Raw genomic sequence first — 16,961 nt, forward strand, 5'->3', positions numbered from 1 at the left:
TTGCGTGGAGTGTTCTGGGGGGGCAGCCCGCAAGTGTCGCCGCACTCCCGGCACCAACATAGCATGCCCACAACTTCTTAACTCGTACATCTTTGGAATGTGGGAGAAAACTGGAGCACCCAGAGGAAATCCATGCAGTCACGGGGAGAATGTACAAACTCCTTACAGACAGTGGCCAGAATTGAACCTGGGTTGCTGGCGCTGTAATAGCATTACGCTAACCGCTACACTACCATGCCTGCCTTTGGTAAATGCTTTTCAAAGAATCACAGAATTGCTATGGCACAGAAAGAGGCCATTCATCCCATTAAGTCTTTGCCACCCCTAGCAGCCAATCCCATTCAACCCATTCTTGGTTCTTTCCACACAACCCTGAAAATGAATTTCTCTCAAATATTTACCTAATTCCCTTTTGAAAACCCTTAATGATCCTGTTTCCTTACAGGTATTGAGTTCCAGGTCACAACAAATCTCTACATTGTATAATTCGCCTACATTTTTAAATCTTGGTCTCTGAACCCTTAGCCAATGGGAATTACTTCCCTCTGTTTATTCAATCTAACACCACAACAGGTCTACAGCGGACGCAATCTCACTGGCCCTCACTTGGCTTTGGAGCACCTAGACAACAGCAAAACATACATCAGGCTGCTGTTTATTGATTACAGCTCGGCATCCAACAACATCATCCCCTCAGTAACCCATGAACACAACCTCGTTATTCCTCTTTTGCATTATTTAGTTTCGTGACTTATAGTAATTTTTATGTTTTTATGTCTTGCACTGTACTGCTGCCACAGGACAACAAATTTCATGACATATATCAGCGATAATAAACCTGATTCTGATAAATCAGTCATTATGAATCTCCCCTCAATCTTCTTTGCTCCAAGGAGAACACTACCAGTTTCTCCAGTCTAAATTAATAGCCTAACACCCTCATCGCTGGAAACATTCAAGTGCACCTTTTTTTATTTTGGACCCTCTCATGGGCCTTCACATCATTCCTGAAGATAAGAGATCAACATTGGACGCAACACTCCAGTTGTGGCCTAACCAGTGTTCAAAGAAACTACCATGTTTTTGTTCTCCCTGAGTCTTCATCAATCCAAAAATCCCATATGCTTTAAATAAAAACCCTTTGAAAATGCACTGCCACATTCAAAAATTTATGCACATGTATTTCCAGGTCTCTTTGTTCTTATACACCCTTTAGAACTATGCCATTTAGTATATAAAATGTTTATTTCATTTTAATAGATTTTATAGTTTCTAAATGGAAAGGATATTCAGAAGAATTAAAAATTGAAGATTTTACAGTGACAAGACTGGGGGTGTGGTAATACAATCTAAAAAATGGTTTCCAGTGTAGCTTGAAAATGGAGTTTTTTTATTGTTCACCCAAGGAGCTCAGTTCTTTCACTCCTGGCCAATCTACCACACAGGGCCCGGCTGCTAGGCTCCAGACTGGCATGTATACTCCAAGTGCATGGCACTGAGCTGTTCAATACCATTCTGAATGCACTTTCTTCACATTGAGTGGTCATGAATAAGAGGTTACTTGGAGTCAGTTCTTCAGGAAAGCTTTGAGCATGTTATTGAATCATTTTCATTGTCATTATTGCAATTTCCTCCCATGTCAGAGCTCAAATAGAGTGTGTATTTTGCAAATCGGTGTCAGATATACGAACAATGTAGCTGACTGTTACGGATTAGGTTACTATTTGGTGAATGTCCCTTTGAGACATAGCACAGTAGTCTGTGTATGTGTGTGTGTGGTGTGATTATGACAACAACAGGAGATAACGACGTGCAGACGTTTTGGAGCAGTCAGTCAGAGAAAAGAGAGAGGGAGGGAGAGAGACACCCTGCCTGCTGGTCTCTGTATCGATGGATGAAAAACAATAACTGTGTTTGTCACTACAATCCACGGATTTTTGGAATAATCCAGTGGAGTCCACTTTGTTGTTAACCTGTATAAGGAAACAGTTATTTGTGTCAATGGCCATGTCTCGAATGCCTTTCGGGGTGGCAGATACTTAGAAACAAAGCAGTGAAGATCATCAGTGACTGAGGTGTCGTATGGGTTGCATCGTGGAACATTTGGATTACGTAGTTTCTCTCTATTTTCTCTCTACATCTTCTCTTCAGTCAACGGTGGTTTTGCAGAAGCCTTTGCTCACGTTTCACCTTATGGCTTGCTGAACTGAATTTTGAGAACCATTCCTGGACTTGGAGTTTGGGAATTTGCCACACACACACACACTTTGAGTTTAGTTTTGGGGTTAATGTTTGATACCTAACATTTTTACTTCTAACATTCTAACATTTTTACTTTTATTTTTTCTTATTATCGTAAGTAGTTATTAATAAAATAGTTTCTAACACTTATACGTGACTTGGTGTGTTTCTTTTGTTGCTAGTACGTAACACTGACAGAGAGTAACTAAGGCCTCATTGCCGTAGGTATCAGCCAGAGAATACAGAGAAGCCCTGCATAAATAGCAGAAGGATACACATTCACCCAAACTACCCATTCATTCACCTTCACCGTCAGTCACCTCCTGCTCCTTCTGGTTTGCAGTTTGCACATTGGACTCAATTGCCACCTCAGAACCATAAAGCCAGACTAAAAGTAAATCACTTTTGATCCCAAGGAACTAACTAGGAAGTAATGACTGAGATTTTATTTTTTTCCCCCATGTAGTTTGTATGTAATTATCCTCCATTCCAATTACCTGGAGAAATTACCCTGCTTATTTTGGGAGCAGTTGGTGTCTTTTCTGTTTACTTCTCTGTTTAAAAAAAACCCTGATTCTGAGTAAACTAGCATTTGTTTGCAGAATAATAGATTGCAATGAGTCATACTGACTCCAACCCATCAGCTGTTGCAGTGTTGTCAATAAGTACTGTTTATCTAATTTCCTGTTTAATTTGTCAAATCAAATTCATAATTATGCTGATGAATAGAAATAATAAATCACTATTTACCTTGTCATAATCTGAAGAATTGAATTATATCACACTCTTAAACACCTCAGCTCCAGAGAATAAAAAAAATAATCAACTCTTTAATTGTAATTGTAATCCTTCCTCCCTGTTAATATCTTGGTGTATCAACTGCATTGCCTTAACATAGTTCCTGTAATACAGTGTCCAAGAACTGCAAATATAACCTCAATGCTGCATACAAATTTGACATTACATCCTTACTTTGTATCCCATGCCAACACACGAAATGTAAGATTCAATTTCCCTTCTTTTAACATAATCCAATCATATTGCAGCATTAAGTGATGTTTGTCTGCACATATCGGCTTCTTCAATCCTTCTAAAATCTTATTACTTTATCCAACTCTTATTCAAAAGATATGTCTTTCACCCACCTTTCCATTTTTGTGTTGTCTTCCGGTCATGATCACAAATGCCGTGCCTCCCAGTATGGGGTCATTAACAAATTTAGATATTTTCCCTCCAGTTACAAATCTAACTTGCTTACTTGTGTATAATAGGTAAGAGTCATCTTAAAAGCAACTTTGTGGAAAGTCATTCAACTCATCTTCCTATACGAGGAACCTTCCTGCACCCAAATCTTCTTTCCCACCAATCACCTCTCAAATTATGTGGACACAACCTTCTTAACTACATTTGCCATATTTCTGCCAAAAGCTTGCTGTGGAAATTTACAAAATGGTACTTTGCAATGCACATAAAATATATCAATTTAAATTCGCATCCACCTTTTCAGTTAGTTATTCAAAGAATTCCAAAAGATTGGTCAATCATCTACCTTTTATAACTCTATACCCCTATTAAATTCATGTCTTATAGCCCATAATTGAGTTTCCGATTTGTGCCACTAACATGTGGGGCTATCGTCTGTCAGTGTAAACTCAGAAAATGGTCTTTATTTAGGTTTTAGTTATTGATACTTTCTTAAATTTTCTTCGGGTGCCAGGCACACTAACAAAGTTCAACTAGATGGATTCTAAATAAAAGACTAACAAAAATACTGGGCAAATACAATGCAAATAACTTACGTGTTAGTAACCATTTCAATAGCAAAGAAAATTATTTTTGTGCATAAGTTCTATAAGAGATTCCATTCTAAATCTTAATAAAATTGCCATTGTACATTAGCACTACTATAATTATACATTTTCAATCATGGTACTGTAACGACTGTTAAACATTATCCATTACTGCCTAAAATGATTATGTTCCAACCAGCTTACTTGTTCACTTCACATTTTTTTCTAATTAATTAACGTGCAAAATAATTTATGTTAACAATTACGATGAAGCATGTTATCAATATGTGCAGTTGTAATTAGTCTATGTATATTATAATGCATGGATGAAATTCACATCATAAAAAAATTAAATCATAAGTTATTGAATGTCAGTGAGCTACTAGAATTCTACAAATTTAGTAAGGGGATAGTTGCATACAGTTTACAGCTTTATTCCTTTTAAAAAATTCCAGTTACTTAAATAGAACAATCCATGATTAACAGAATTCAGCTATATTAAAATATATATAAAGACATTTGAGCCAATAAAGATTAATCAACAAAACGAGTCAATGGAAAAGAAAATCAAACAAAGTATAAAACGTGCTGGTGATTCACTTTGAACTACTGCCCACGGTAGACTTCACCTTCATTCCTTTATTAAATTCATAGCTGATATCACTGGAATGCATCCAAATTAAGAAAGTGTTCTGCTAATGTTATATGCAAGTTGTTTCCTAGTATATTGAAAGTGCATCATCTGAGAACTTAAAAAAGGAATCAGCTAAATACAAGAATCAAGGAACTGTTTTATGACCTTAATAGCATTAATACAGTATTGTGGAGTGAGATCATCAGTTGTGAGGCTCAGGAACAGCAATGTCACTTACAGCATTTTCCATTTATCTGTTTGCTTAGCATACCTTGGCATTTAACCTTGCAGATTAGTAAATACCATCCTAACTTGGAAATACATCACCATTCTGTTGTTGTTCCTGGGTCAAAATCCCAGAATACCCCACCCAGTAGCACTGTAGGGGTACCTTCACCAGAAAGATGACAGTGGTTCAAGGTGGCAGCTCACCACCACCTTCTCAAAGGCAATTAGGGAAGGACAATAAATGCTGGTCTTGCCAGTGAAACCCAGGTACCCCAGAAAATGAATAATGTTTTTTACTAAGTGTGATCCTTGCACGCAGTTCCTAAAGGAACACCCCATAATTCAAGCAACACTCTCTGGCTACTTGAGAGTATTGCTACTGTATAAGTAAATGCTGCAATGATGGGAGGGGTTTGGGAGAGTGCTCCCGGTGGATCAGAAAGACTGGGACAGGCTGGTGAACAACAATGCCTTCAGGAGGCATATTCTTTGTGTATGGGCTTCAGCTGGAGCATATGGCATACATTTGAAAGTAAAGTTTCCTAATGCATATGAGTTCAAGTCTATGAATGCCTAAATTTGGGGACGCCGGTAATGCAGCGAAATGTTCACTCTTGCTGGCTGAAGGAAACTTAGATTAAGTCTTCTCTCCTTGAGTATGGAGTTTGACTGACCTCCCTATTGCAGCAGTGAGCAGTAAATTCTACCAAAACTGAAATCCAATAACCTTACCAGAATTTAAGTGATCTAACCATGAAGACAGACTGATCACTTTCTCTTAGAAAGACGCTTTCTCTTAGAGAGGAAAGATCATTAAAATTATGAAGGAGCTTGATAAAGTAGAAATGGAGGAATTGTTTTCATCATGGGGGCAAAAACATAAGGATTATCACGAACAGATCTATAAATAATTTAGGAGGAAGTTCATAATGTAAATATTAAAAGTTATATTTATGCCTAGAAAGGTTTTTCTCAAAATGTATCTGCTAGTCTGCTTCATAAATTTGCAACACCACAGTGGAATTGCTAGTATTAGCAATGAATTTGATAAGGGGAATCTGTGGAGGTGGAACCTAAAGTTTAACAGAACTAGGAATTATGGAGATTGGGGGTGGAGGGGGGGGGGGGAAAGAGTTTGTGCAAGGACACATTTGGTTCACTGATGCCTTTTAGCTGTGAGAAGAGGGAGAAGACATGTTTGTAACAAGACTGGTAGAGGAAGGAGAAAGAGACATTTCAGATCTGGCACCATTTTGTTTAACTAACTATAACATTGAAATTTAGTGTTTAAGTAACTGTTTCTCTAACTGTAACAATTTATTCTTCATTTTCTCTGTATTCTGTTTTGTTTTACCCTGTACTACCTCAATGCACTGTGTAATGAATTGATCTGTATGAACAGTCTGCAAGACAAGTTTTTCACTGTACCTCGGTACAAGTGACAATAATAAACCAATTTACCAAATAACATTCCAGGAGGTGTATCTCAGCATCGATCTCTTTTTGGGCCTGTACTTCCAAGATACTAATCATTTTCATGAACATGGACAGCAGCTGAAATTCATAACCCTTATCTCACAAGTCGATATAAAAATTTGAGACATTTACCTGGTTACTGAAAATACGTTGCGATGACCGCTCTATGTTGGCGGGTAGACCAAAATATGCAGGCTTGTCATCTTCTGGTAAATGGGTAACAATGGCACGGTAATCCTATAACCAATAAAAATAGAGATTGACTGCACATTAACCAAAAATGAATGTTATTGCTTTAATGGCCCATATGTTATCAGCCTGGGCCCATACTCTGAAATGTCCTACACCCAGCTTTGCCAGCTGTAAAAATCTGTGAGTCATTTAATATTTTTAAATATCTCCAAAATTCTGAAATTTAACATGTATTAAAAATGGAATAGATCGTTATTTCCTTTCTTAAAAAAAACTTTTATAAAAAAGGAAAAATAAAAAAAATTAGCTCAAAAAGGCCAAAAAGCAGTAGGGTAAACCAAAATAATCTTAAAATAACAGAATTTATCTTCCCTTTTGCTTTACTTTCACAACCCAACTATCAACATTAATGGGATCTTGTATCCTACAGTAGTTCCAACCTGGCATTGGATCTAAGAGGTGATTCCCCAACATGAAATGCATTCCAAATCCATCAGTAAGAACAGGACTCCTATGTTTGATTACAGAATGTTGCCATCATATTTTGCCAATAGATTGTAAGTTTGCCATACAAGCATAAAACTGGAATTGTGAATTAGCCAACCATTACAGAAACTGTTAGGCATGAAGGCAGAAACAAAAGTCTTTAAAAGTAGCCAGACATTTAGAACGTTTTACAAGTAGCAACCTACCATTACGGCAAATTATTGCAGTTACCACCCAATTTTCCACGTCTTGTTCCAAACTAGAATTGTACATTGAATTTACACCACAGAAAAGGCCATTTGCACCATTATAACTGTGCCTCCTCTCTAAAAAAGCTCAGTTTTAACTTCACTTTCCCAATCTCTTCCTATTCCCTTATAATACAGAAACACGTGAATTAGGAACATAAGTAGGCTACTTGGTCTGCAACCTGTTCTACCATTTAATAACATCTTTACTGATCAGATTATGACCTCAGGTCCACAATCCTGTATACCCACAGTAAATTTTCACTCCCTGGTTATCAAGAATATACTGTATCTCTATCATAAACACGTTCAAAGACTTTGCTTTTATCACAACCCTCCAACAGAAAAAAAATGCCTCATCTCTATCTTAAATAGCAAGTCCTAACCCTTAAACAGTGATTCCTAGTTCTGGATTCTTCCCCAAGAGGAAATTTCCTCTTCACGTTCATCCTCAAAAAATCATTCAGGATCTTACATGTTTCAATCCAGTCCCCTCTCATTCTTCGAAACTCCAATAGGTACAAGCTTAGCCTGTCAACCTCAGAAGACAACTCACCCCTTCCAGGTGTTATTCTAGTAATTGTTCTCTGAACTGCATTAAAATCCTTCCTTAAATAAAGAGACCAATACTGTACACAGTGCTATCCTCCAGATGTGGTCTCACCAGTGACCGACATAATAAAGCATAACCATTTTATATTCAATTCCCTTCCCAAATTACCTGCAGTACCTGCACACTACCCTTCTATGCTAGGTACCTCAGATCCCCCTTCCTTTCAGAGCTCTGCAATCTCTCACCATTTAGATTTTTTTAAATACATTTTTCCAGCCAAAACAGACAATTTCATATTTTTACACATTATACTCCAGTCTCCAGATCCCTTTGAAGCACCTTCACATCCTTTGCATAAATTACTTTCTTACCTATCTTTGTATCATCAGCAGATTTAGCAAACATACCTTTGGTGCCTTTATTCAAATCATTTATATAAACTTTAAGAAGTTGAGGCCACAACAACAGCCAATCTTTTATCCACACTATGTCAGTTCCTGATGCAGGGTTTCAACTGAAACATCGACAGTTCCTTTCCGCCAAAGATGCTGCTCGACCCACTGAGTTCCTCCAGCAGACTGTGCGTTGCTCCAGATTCCAGCATCTGCAGTCTATTGTGTTTCACTTTGTTAACTCTCCTTTTTTAAATATCTATAGAAATTCTTGCCCAAACTGAATGTTTTTATCCTTTTCCCTTTTAAAATCTAATGCACTTTAATTTCTTTTTCAACTGGTTTCTATTTCAACCAGACTTACATATCAAAACCCTATCTAAATGGGAATATCTTGATAAGAAATCCTCTTAACATTCCAATTATAAAAGAACTGCAATTCTTCATTTCTCCTACAAATGGGCTTCTTAATTTTTTACTTTCTACATGACCTTGATATTTTGCTAATGCTAATTGCTAGTGTCCAAAATTAGGCAAAATATTCTAACTGCACCTATGTACCCTTGTGCAATTAGCAATGGGTTAAATTATACGTGACCTAGGCTAAGTCTTGCAAAAAGTCCACAGCCCTCATCTACACCATACGCAATCATTGCAGCTTCATTAACCTTTTTCACTCCCATGGGTTTACTCAAACTGGCGGCCTTGCTCTCACAGCTGTCTCATAAGCGGACTGTCTGTGGGCAGGTCCTTGGCCTTAGGTGCCAGAATTGTGTGGCCCCCAAGAGTGTCCCAATGGCCTTTTGACAACTCATGTTGTCAAAGACATTTAAAAAGGTGCCGATATAAATAATTTTTAAAAAATAGCTTAATAATTTTATTTAAAACACATAACTAATATAAATTAATTTTAAAAGTATTAAACAACTTTTATGTCCACCAAATGTATGGGGTTGCACTAAATATGCCTGCCGAGCTAAGGAACCAGGTATAAAATATGTCCTACCCCTCGTCTCAGCATCAGTAAGCTCTACCCTGGACTCAAGGGCAGAGCCTCGAAGCAGAGCACAAGGTCAGATGCGTCATTAGCAAGGGTGATCTGTATTTATGTGCTGCAAAGCACATAAAAGAGTTATAAATAGAAGCAGAAGGTCATTGGCTCTTTGTGCCTGCTTCACCATTCAAATAAGATCATGAATGTTACCTCAGCACCACTTTCCTGTACCAATCCTATATCCTTCAATTCTCTTAATATCTATCTCTGTCTTGAATAGACTCAGCAACTCAGCCTCTTGAGTAGTGAATGCCAAAGATTCATTACCCTCTGGATAAAGAAATTTCTTCTCATGGTTCAGGGCAGCCAGCATCTTATTTTGAGAATGAACCCTTAGTTCTAGACAAGCAGGAGAAACCTCCTCCCTGCATCCATCCTGTAAAGCCCGGTAAAAATTCTGTATACTTTGATGTGCTCATCTCTCCTTTTTTGTAAACTGTTGAAAACATGGCCCCAATCTGCTTACTCTGTCCTCGTAAAGCAATCCCCTCATTCGAGGAATCATTTTGGGGAACCTTTGTTGCACTCCCTCTATTGAAAGAATGTTCTTCTTTAGCTAGGGAGATTCCAGACCTTTATCACAATATTACAGGCGTGGTCATTCTATATAAATGCAATCAGACACCTTTACTCTTGTATTTAAATCTTCTTGCAATAAAAGCCAAAAGACTGTTTGCCTTCCAAACCGGTTACTGTACCTGCATATTATCTTTCAATGATTCATGCACAAGGACACCTGCATCCTCTGAACTTTAACACCTATCAATCTCTCAGTATTTAAAAAATAACCTACATTTCTTTCTTTTCTATGAAAGTGGAAGACCTCACATTTCTCATAACCCACATTCACACCTGGCTTTGTGTCATCACCAAACACAGGTATATTATACTTGTTGCCCTCAAGATTGTGAAAAGCTGGAGCCCCAGCACTAATTCCTGTCATAGCATCCCAACCCCAGAAGTACGTCACGATATGCTGAACAGCAGAGAATGTACGGATGGTGACTTTGGAGTGTGACCCAGACCATTACTTCTACACATAATAAATTATTAATAATATCCAGGATTTTCATTTTTACATAATTTTCTAAAAGTCCATCCACTTTTCAAGATTTTTGTTTCTGCCATATTCCAGCTAAAACTAAATCCTTAGTCTTTCTATGAGTGTGATAGTGCTTATGTTGGTATGTGCACTATGAATAAAGAATTGGCCTTAGTGAGACAGAGAGAAGTTACTCCAGCTGGAATCTGATAAAAAGCTATGTCCAACTGAAACATTACTTTTTTATTTCTGTACTCCAGCCATCCTGAGATTCCAATTTCCTGCTCGATTACTGTTTGAGTTAAACAATGCACCAACTTTAGTTTGTTATGCAAATAAATAACTGTGAGATGATATACAGATCCAATGAATATGACCTTACACTGTTCTAAAATGATCTGCCATAGTTTTGCTCACTTGTTCAGTATGTCTATGTCCTTTTATAACATCTTGTTACAGGTTATACAATTTATCATCTATGGAATGTACCATGAGTAGAAATATATCCTTGCACAACACAGCATATCACATTGGACCATCCTAAATTCAATTCATTTGACATCAAGCAAATGTAAACTCTCCTTTTCCCACATCACAACCATTGACCAAGCCCATATCACAATGTTACCTCTAATTCCATTCACTTTTAAACGATCTCTTGTATAAAATCTTCTTTACTGTCTTTTAGCAGTCCATACATACAAAATCCATTGACATTCCCTCAACCACCATGTTACTGACCAACTTACCCATCTAAGTTAGGTAGAGATGACCAACCCATGAACCCCATGTTGTGATATGAGCTTGGTCATTGGTTGCACTGTGGAAAAAGGAGACTTTTCATCAGCTTTAAGTCGATTGAACTGAATTTTGGAAGCAGTCCAATGTTTTATGCTGTTGTATCATGCAAGGACATATTTCTACCCATGGTATTTCAATGGATGGAAAACTGTATAACCAGGAACAAGATATTACAAAAGCTAATGTCTATATCTGATGAAAGGTTACAGTTATTTCATCACAACAGCTCTAAACAGATGAGTAATTATGTAGTTTATTTGCCACATTTTTAAATTATAGACTTGCATCTATGCTTTCGCAAACAAAAGCAAAATGCATAAATGTAGTTAATGTCATAACTTTCATCTATTTCTTTCAATATGCGTACTGAAGACCATCAATTTCCTGAGATTTGTCCATCTTTTCCTTTCTTAATTATAGTTTTTCACTTGTACAAAATCCATTAATGTTCACTTGCACCATTTTATTCTTTCTCTACTGTGGAAATAGATGCAAAGTATTAATTTAACAAATCTTACATTTCCTTATTGCCCACCATGGATTTGACAAATGGTTCTGTGCAGATTTAAATAAAGGATGCAATCCTGATGAAGGGTACAAAATTGGCATTTTGATCTTAGCTCAGGGTTGAACGAGGCAGCAAATGGTAGGAGTTCACCCTCAGTCTGGTAATTGAAAGGCTTGATATAGTAGCATATGCAAGTGATTTCAATGGAACTGAATTTCAGAAGCCTGGTGAACATGCTAATATGTTGTTTGCAAACAAGATTGAATGTAAATAAACTGATTCAAGGGGAGAAAATGATTGAAGAAGAGTCCAGTCAGTAGCTTGAAAGTTTTTTGATAAAAATTCATTGTTGCAGGTATTGAGCTGATGAAGTTTATGACCCATCATAATACTGAACAAGTAATCTGACAACATGATCAGTAACCAGTTGGAATTATGGAGATAGAACTATACCAAATGTCAGAAGTGGCAGATCAACATAAAAGGGGGGCAATTCTCCAGAGAAGTGGAAGTGACGTTAAGCTCAATTTGCACAACAGACCAAAAGGAAATATGGATTACATTAAAATGATCTATATCAAATACAATTCAAACAAATTGTAACATTAATTGCAATCACTGTCCTAAGTCGAGACCAATGGTCCATCATATTTGAACATTGTGATAAGTAATATGTCCCACTGTGACATTCAAGTTTACCTCATCAAAGCATGAAAGTCTGAGTGCATGTTTTATTTTAAGTGAGCGCTCTTTAATTATGCCAGCTGTTTAAAGTTTGTTATTAAAGAAATTCTTCAATGGCAAATAATGTCATCTGCAGTGAAGCTTTAAAAATTAAATCAAAATGTCATTTCCTGCCAGATGGAGACTTTCCACTGTTTGCATATACATACATTATTAACATCACCTACCATAATGCTGCAGGATTTAGGCACAGTGATGGATGATGGAAATGATGCTACATTTTTGCTCCGGGATTGTGACCCAACAATTGCTTTGGGATTGAAAAATTGCTCTAGATACGAATTCAGAACCCGTAGATCGAATACGTTATCGATGCGTCCACCGTAGATGGCATTTTTCAACAGACCACGAACAAACTCCCACTGAACATCCTTTGTTTCTAAGGTCATCAAAAAAATCAATATCAACTTGCTGAAAAATTAACTATGTTTCTTTGTAACAGCTGACCTACAAAGTCTTTCCAGTATTTTCTACTTTTAAATTGATGTTTAGTTTCTGCACATTTTGTTAACACAAAAGCCAAGACTTGGGGAAGATGATATAGGGAAGAAGTTAAAATTGGGACATCAATTTATACCTCCTCCTGATTCCATTGCCCTTCCTGAAACGTGTAATTTTATCCTGCTGTTTTCAGTAGTAGCATGAGGTACATACATGCAATGGTATGCTGTGTTGGTTTGACGATTAAGTCATTAGGGTTTCACTGCAATTTTATATTAAGGTTTGCACTGGGAATAGTGGTGAAATCCTCATCAGACCATCTTGTTGACAAATGAATCAGTGGGCAAAAGCAGACCAGGGATGTAGGCATTTAATTTTTCCTCCCTTTAATGGGCTAGGAGTAGAACACTGCACTTAAAAACCCTCAGAAATAAGTCCTGCTGCACTGGCCTACCTTCCCCCTTTCCTTACTGCAATGCACTGCTGATCCCAGTTCCTAACAACATCAGATCACTAGCACCAGTCTGCTCTCTGGCAGCATTCTGCTGATACCCAAAATCTCATTCCCAATCTCCTCACCCATTTACCAGGTAGGATTTTCCACAAGGATTAGATGGATAGTTCACTAAAAGTTTACAAAGAGGTCTGGAAATATCTTCCTGGTCTTAATCTACAAAATGGGGCAGCACTGTAGCACAGCTACTACAGCTGCTGCATCACAGCTCCAACAACCTGGGTTCGATCCTGACCATACTCCATCTTTTCTGGTTTCCTCCCACATCCCAAGGACATGCAGGTTGTCAGGTTAATTGGCCACTGCAAATTGTCCCGAGGTGAGTGCTGGAATCTGGAGGGAGTGGAAGGGAATGAGGGGAGAATAAAATGGGGATTAGTCTACATGGATGCTTGATGATGCTGGATGAACTTGGTGGACCAAAGGGCCTGTTTCCATGCTTTATGACTTTATAATCCAATGATCAATCTGATCCCATCAGAGTTAAAATTTGAGTCTGAAATACTGATAATGTTTGGAACAGGAGATCTGCCTTTTCAAGTGAACAGAAGAATATCCCATGAAATATTGTCAGAACAAATTAACCTCTCTCATATTAGATAATAAAATTTATGGCTCTAGTTCTTAATAGTTTGAGTGTTCCTGAATATCAAAATTTATGCAAATAACAATACATATATACTTTACAATTCACTTGTGTTAATCATTACTGTAGTAAGGTAGCACAATTATCAATCATCCCCTAGATTAAACATGGATGGCCAGCCATGAACAAGTATGCAGTTAACAGATGGTCACCGAAAATGCTAGATAATTTATTTTGGATGCACAGCATAATTTAAATTATCAGCATGAAAAAGAAACATGTAATCACAAATAGTATTCTGTAACTAACCTGAGAATTTGTTACTAATACTCAGGATATTCTAGGATTACAGATATCTTCTTTCGGCTTGTGTTCATTGATAACTGTGCATTTTCAATTGTATTCATTCATGGAGTCATAGAGTTGCACATCACAGAAACGGGCCCTTCACCTATTTCGTCTATGCCAACCTTTTAGCCCATCTACACTAATCCCATTTGCCCTCATTAAGTCTGCATCCTCCTGCCTCAATTTCTCTTAAATATAGTGATAGCATCTGACTACACCACCTCCTCTGGCAGCAAGTTCCGAATACCAACCACTTTTTATAAGAAACTTTCCCCTCAAATCCCCTTTAAAATTCCTTCCTCTCACCCAATGCCCTCCTTTTTTTTGGAAACCCATACCGCGGCAAAAAAAGATTCTAATAGCTACCCTGTCTATGCCTCTTATGATTTTATCAGGTCACCCCTCTGCCTCCTACACTCCAGAAAAATAAGCTCAACCTATCCAATCTCTTGCCTTAACTAAAGTCTTAAAATCCAGGTAACATCCTGGTGATTCTCCTCCTCTGATAATTGACATTTAAATATTGCAGTTATTTCTACAAAACCAAGTTTGTAAATGGCCAGAAACAATAAAGAAAGATGCAGAAAGAAAATGGAAAATACAGTAAAATACTGAGTAGAAGCAACATTTATAAACTCACAGCAAAATCAGTTCCAACAGACAACAACGATATAGTAATGTATTTTTATGCACCCCCCCCACCCCCCCAATATATTGTGTGCTTTTTCTGTTTCCCAAGATACATATTTTGGAGAAAATCCCCTGTATTTCAGAAATGTAGGTAGTTAGTGCAGGGCAGTACATTATATTGGGCTAAAGATTTGTGCATCTAGAAGAGGTAACATTTGCCACACATTTTGTAGATGCAGGAATCTTTACACCAGATGCCTAAGTAAAAAGCAACTTAGAGGCATTCAGTCAATAATCCCGTGGATGGTAGCTTTGCACCATTGGCTCCTCAGGCATTCTCAAGTTCACCTCCAGCATAGAATTAGTGGACACATATATATTCATATTTAATTTTATGAGTTCATATAGAAAGAACTAAACCTTCCTTCAGAACATTTGTTAATGATCCTGGAGTAGTAAATCAAATCTCATTACAAATATATTTTAGGACACTGGCAGAAGGTTTGAAGGCAGTTAAACTGGATGCAGGAGTCACCCAGAATCCTGGAACTCCAAACTTGCAAATTATAATGGGAAACAAATAAAACTGCAGATTAGAATCTGAAACAAAAACAAATATGCTGGAAAAACTCAGCCAGTCAAGCAGCATCCATGGAAAGAGAAACCAGTTAACATTACAGATCAGTGACCTTTCCTCAGAACTTTCCACAGATGTTGTTTGACATCCGCATTGTTGTTTTTTCTTGAAATAGCAGGCAACAAGAGCATTCACCTAGTCAACAGGTTTTCCCTTTAATTGTTCAGAGTCCAACTGTGTCATTATCAAAGGCAGAATGCCATATCACCCTCAGCAGAGGAGAAGCATAAGATGAACTGAATTATTTAAGGATGCATTGTATGTCAGGAGGTGCAAGTGTGTCCCATTTAAGTGTCACAAAGATACCTGTAATCTCACCTACTAGTCTTTGGTATGCTCCTATCAAACTGCTTGGATAATATAACTTTGAAGATAATCATTGTTTACATGTATGTTATTATACTTTATCCATTTTTCCACCACTAACTTTCTACATAAGCTTCGAGGATCATTAACATCTGAACTAAAAACTATACAAAACTAACTATTCTTTGTTAGCGATTAGGAAATGGTTAACCATACCAAGTAAAACATATAATTCATTAGAAACTGGCTTACCTTCAAAAAGTCTGTCAATTATTTCAAATCCAGCTCGGAGATCCGACAAGGAAAATTCATAAAATTTGGTCCAACCCTTAAATAAGAGTATATACAAATACAAAGGAATAATTTTTTCTGATATTTTTACAACACCCATTTGTTTGCCAGAACAAACTGTATGACTCATTTGAATGTTGCATTGTTACAATTCTGGTGAATAATGGTTCTGCTTCACTAGAAGTGATGAAATATGAATTTTGTGAAATGGACAGTAGATACCATTAAAAATATCCTGAAGCTATTTAATTGTTTAAAAGCCAAACAGAAATAATAGTTCCATCTCCTTGTCAGTGTGACTATCAACATGTATTATCAATTTGATAATTACCATAAGATGCATAAAAGTATTGAGTAGTTAATATTACTCACATCAGAGAAGCACAATTGTTTTGTTCTGGGAACAAAATTTGTATTTCTATTTTTCCATATGCTTCTACTTTCCCTGATTATGATTTTACAGTTTTACAGCCTAGAAATTGCATAATGCCTCTTTGTTTTAGTGCTATGCGATTGAAATATCATCTTTTTTCCAGACTGAAATATGAAACTAACCATTTCGAGGTCATTTGCAGCACTCCAGAAATTTGACCAGTCACTTCCAGCCTTGTACCATTAATGCAATTTCCATTTGATACACATGTATGACATCATATACCCATCCCCCAGTGGATCTGCTCTCCCCTCCTCCCCCGCACCTCCCTATTACTATCTCTTACCTGCATCTACCTATCACCACCTTGAGCCCACCCCACCTCCCCTCTTTTGTCCACCTATCACTGCTCTGGCCTCCTATATATTGGGCTTCCCCTTTTCCTA

At 37.3% G+C, this 16,961-nt stretch overlaps 1 protein-coding gene across 3 annotated transcripts in view; it reads right to left on the reverse strand.

Annotated features, from left to right (window-relative positions):
• The window catches only part of LOC127576305 (cytoplasmic dynein 2 heavy chain 1), a 380,433-nt gene that overhangs the window by 92,038 nt on the left and 271,434 nt on the right, over positions 1 to 16,961 (reverse strand). For all 3 annotated transcript variants that reach the window (XM_052026810.1, XM_052026809.1, XM_052026811.1), the window contains 3 exons: positions 16,104 to 16,179; positions 12,557 to 12,768; positions 6,502 to 6,606 (listed from right to left, as the gene is read on the reverse strand). In XM_052026810.1, coding sequence (XP_051882770.1) covers positions 6,502 to 6,606; positions 12,557 to 12,768; positions 16,104 to 16,179 — 393 coding nt within the window. The remainder of the gene's footprint in view (positions 1 to 6,501; positions 6,607 to 12,556; positions 12,769 to 16,103; positions 16,180 to 16,961) is intronic.

Source organism: Pristis pectinata, chromosome 11, assembly GCF_009764475.1.
Source record: "Pristis pectinata isolate sPriPec2 chromosome 11, sPriPec2.1.pri, whole genome shotgun sequence".
In the NCBI taxonomy this organism is placed as follows: Eukaryota; Metazoa; Chordata; class Chondrichthyes; order Rhinopristiformes; family Pristidae; genus Pristis; species Pristis pectinata.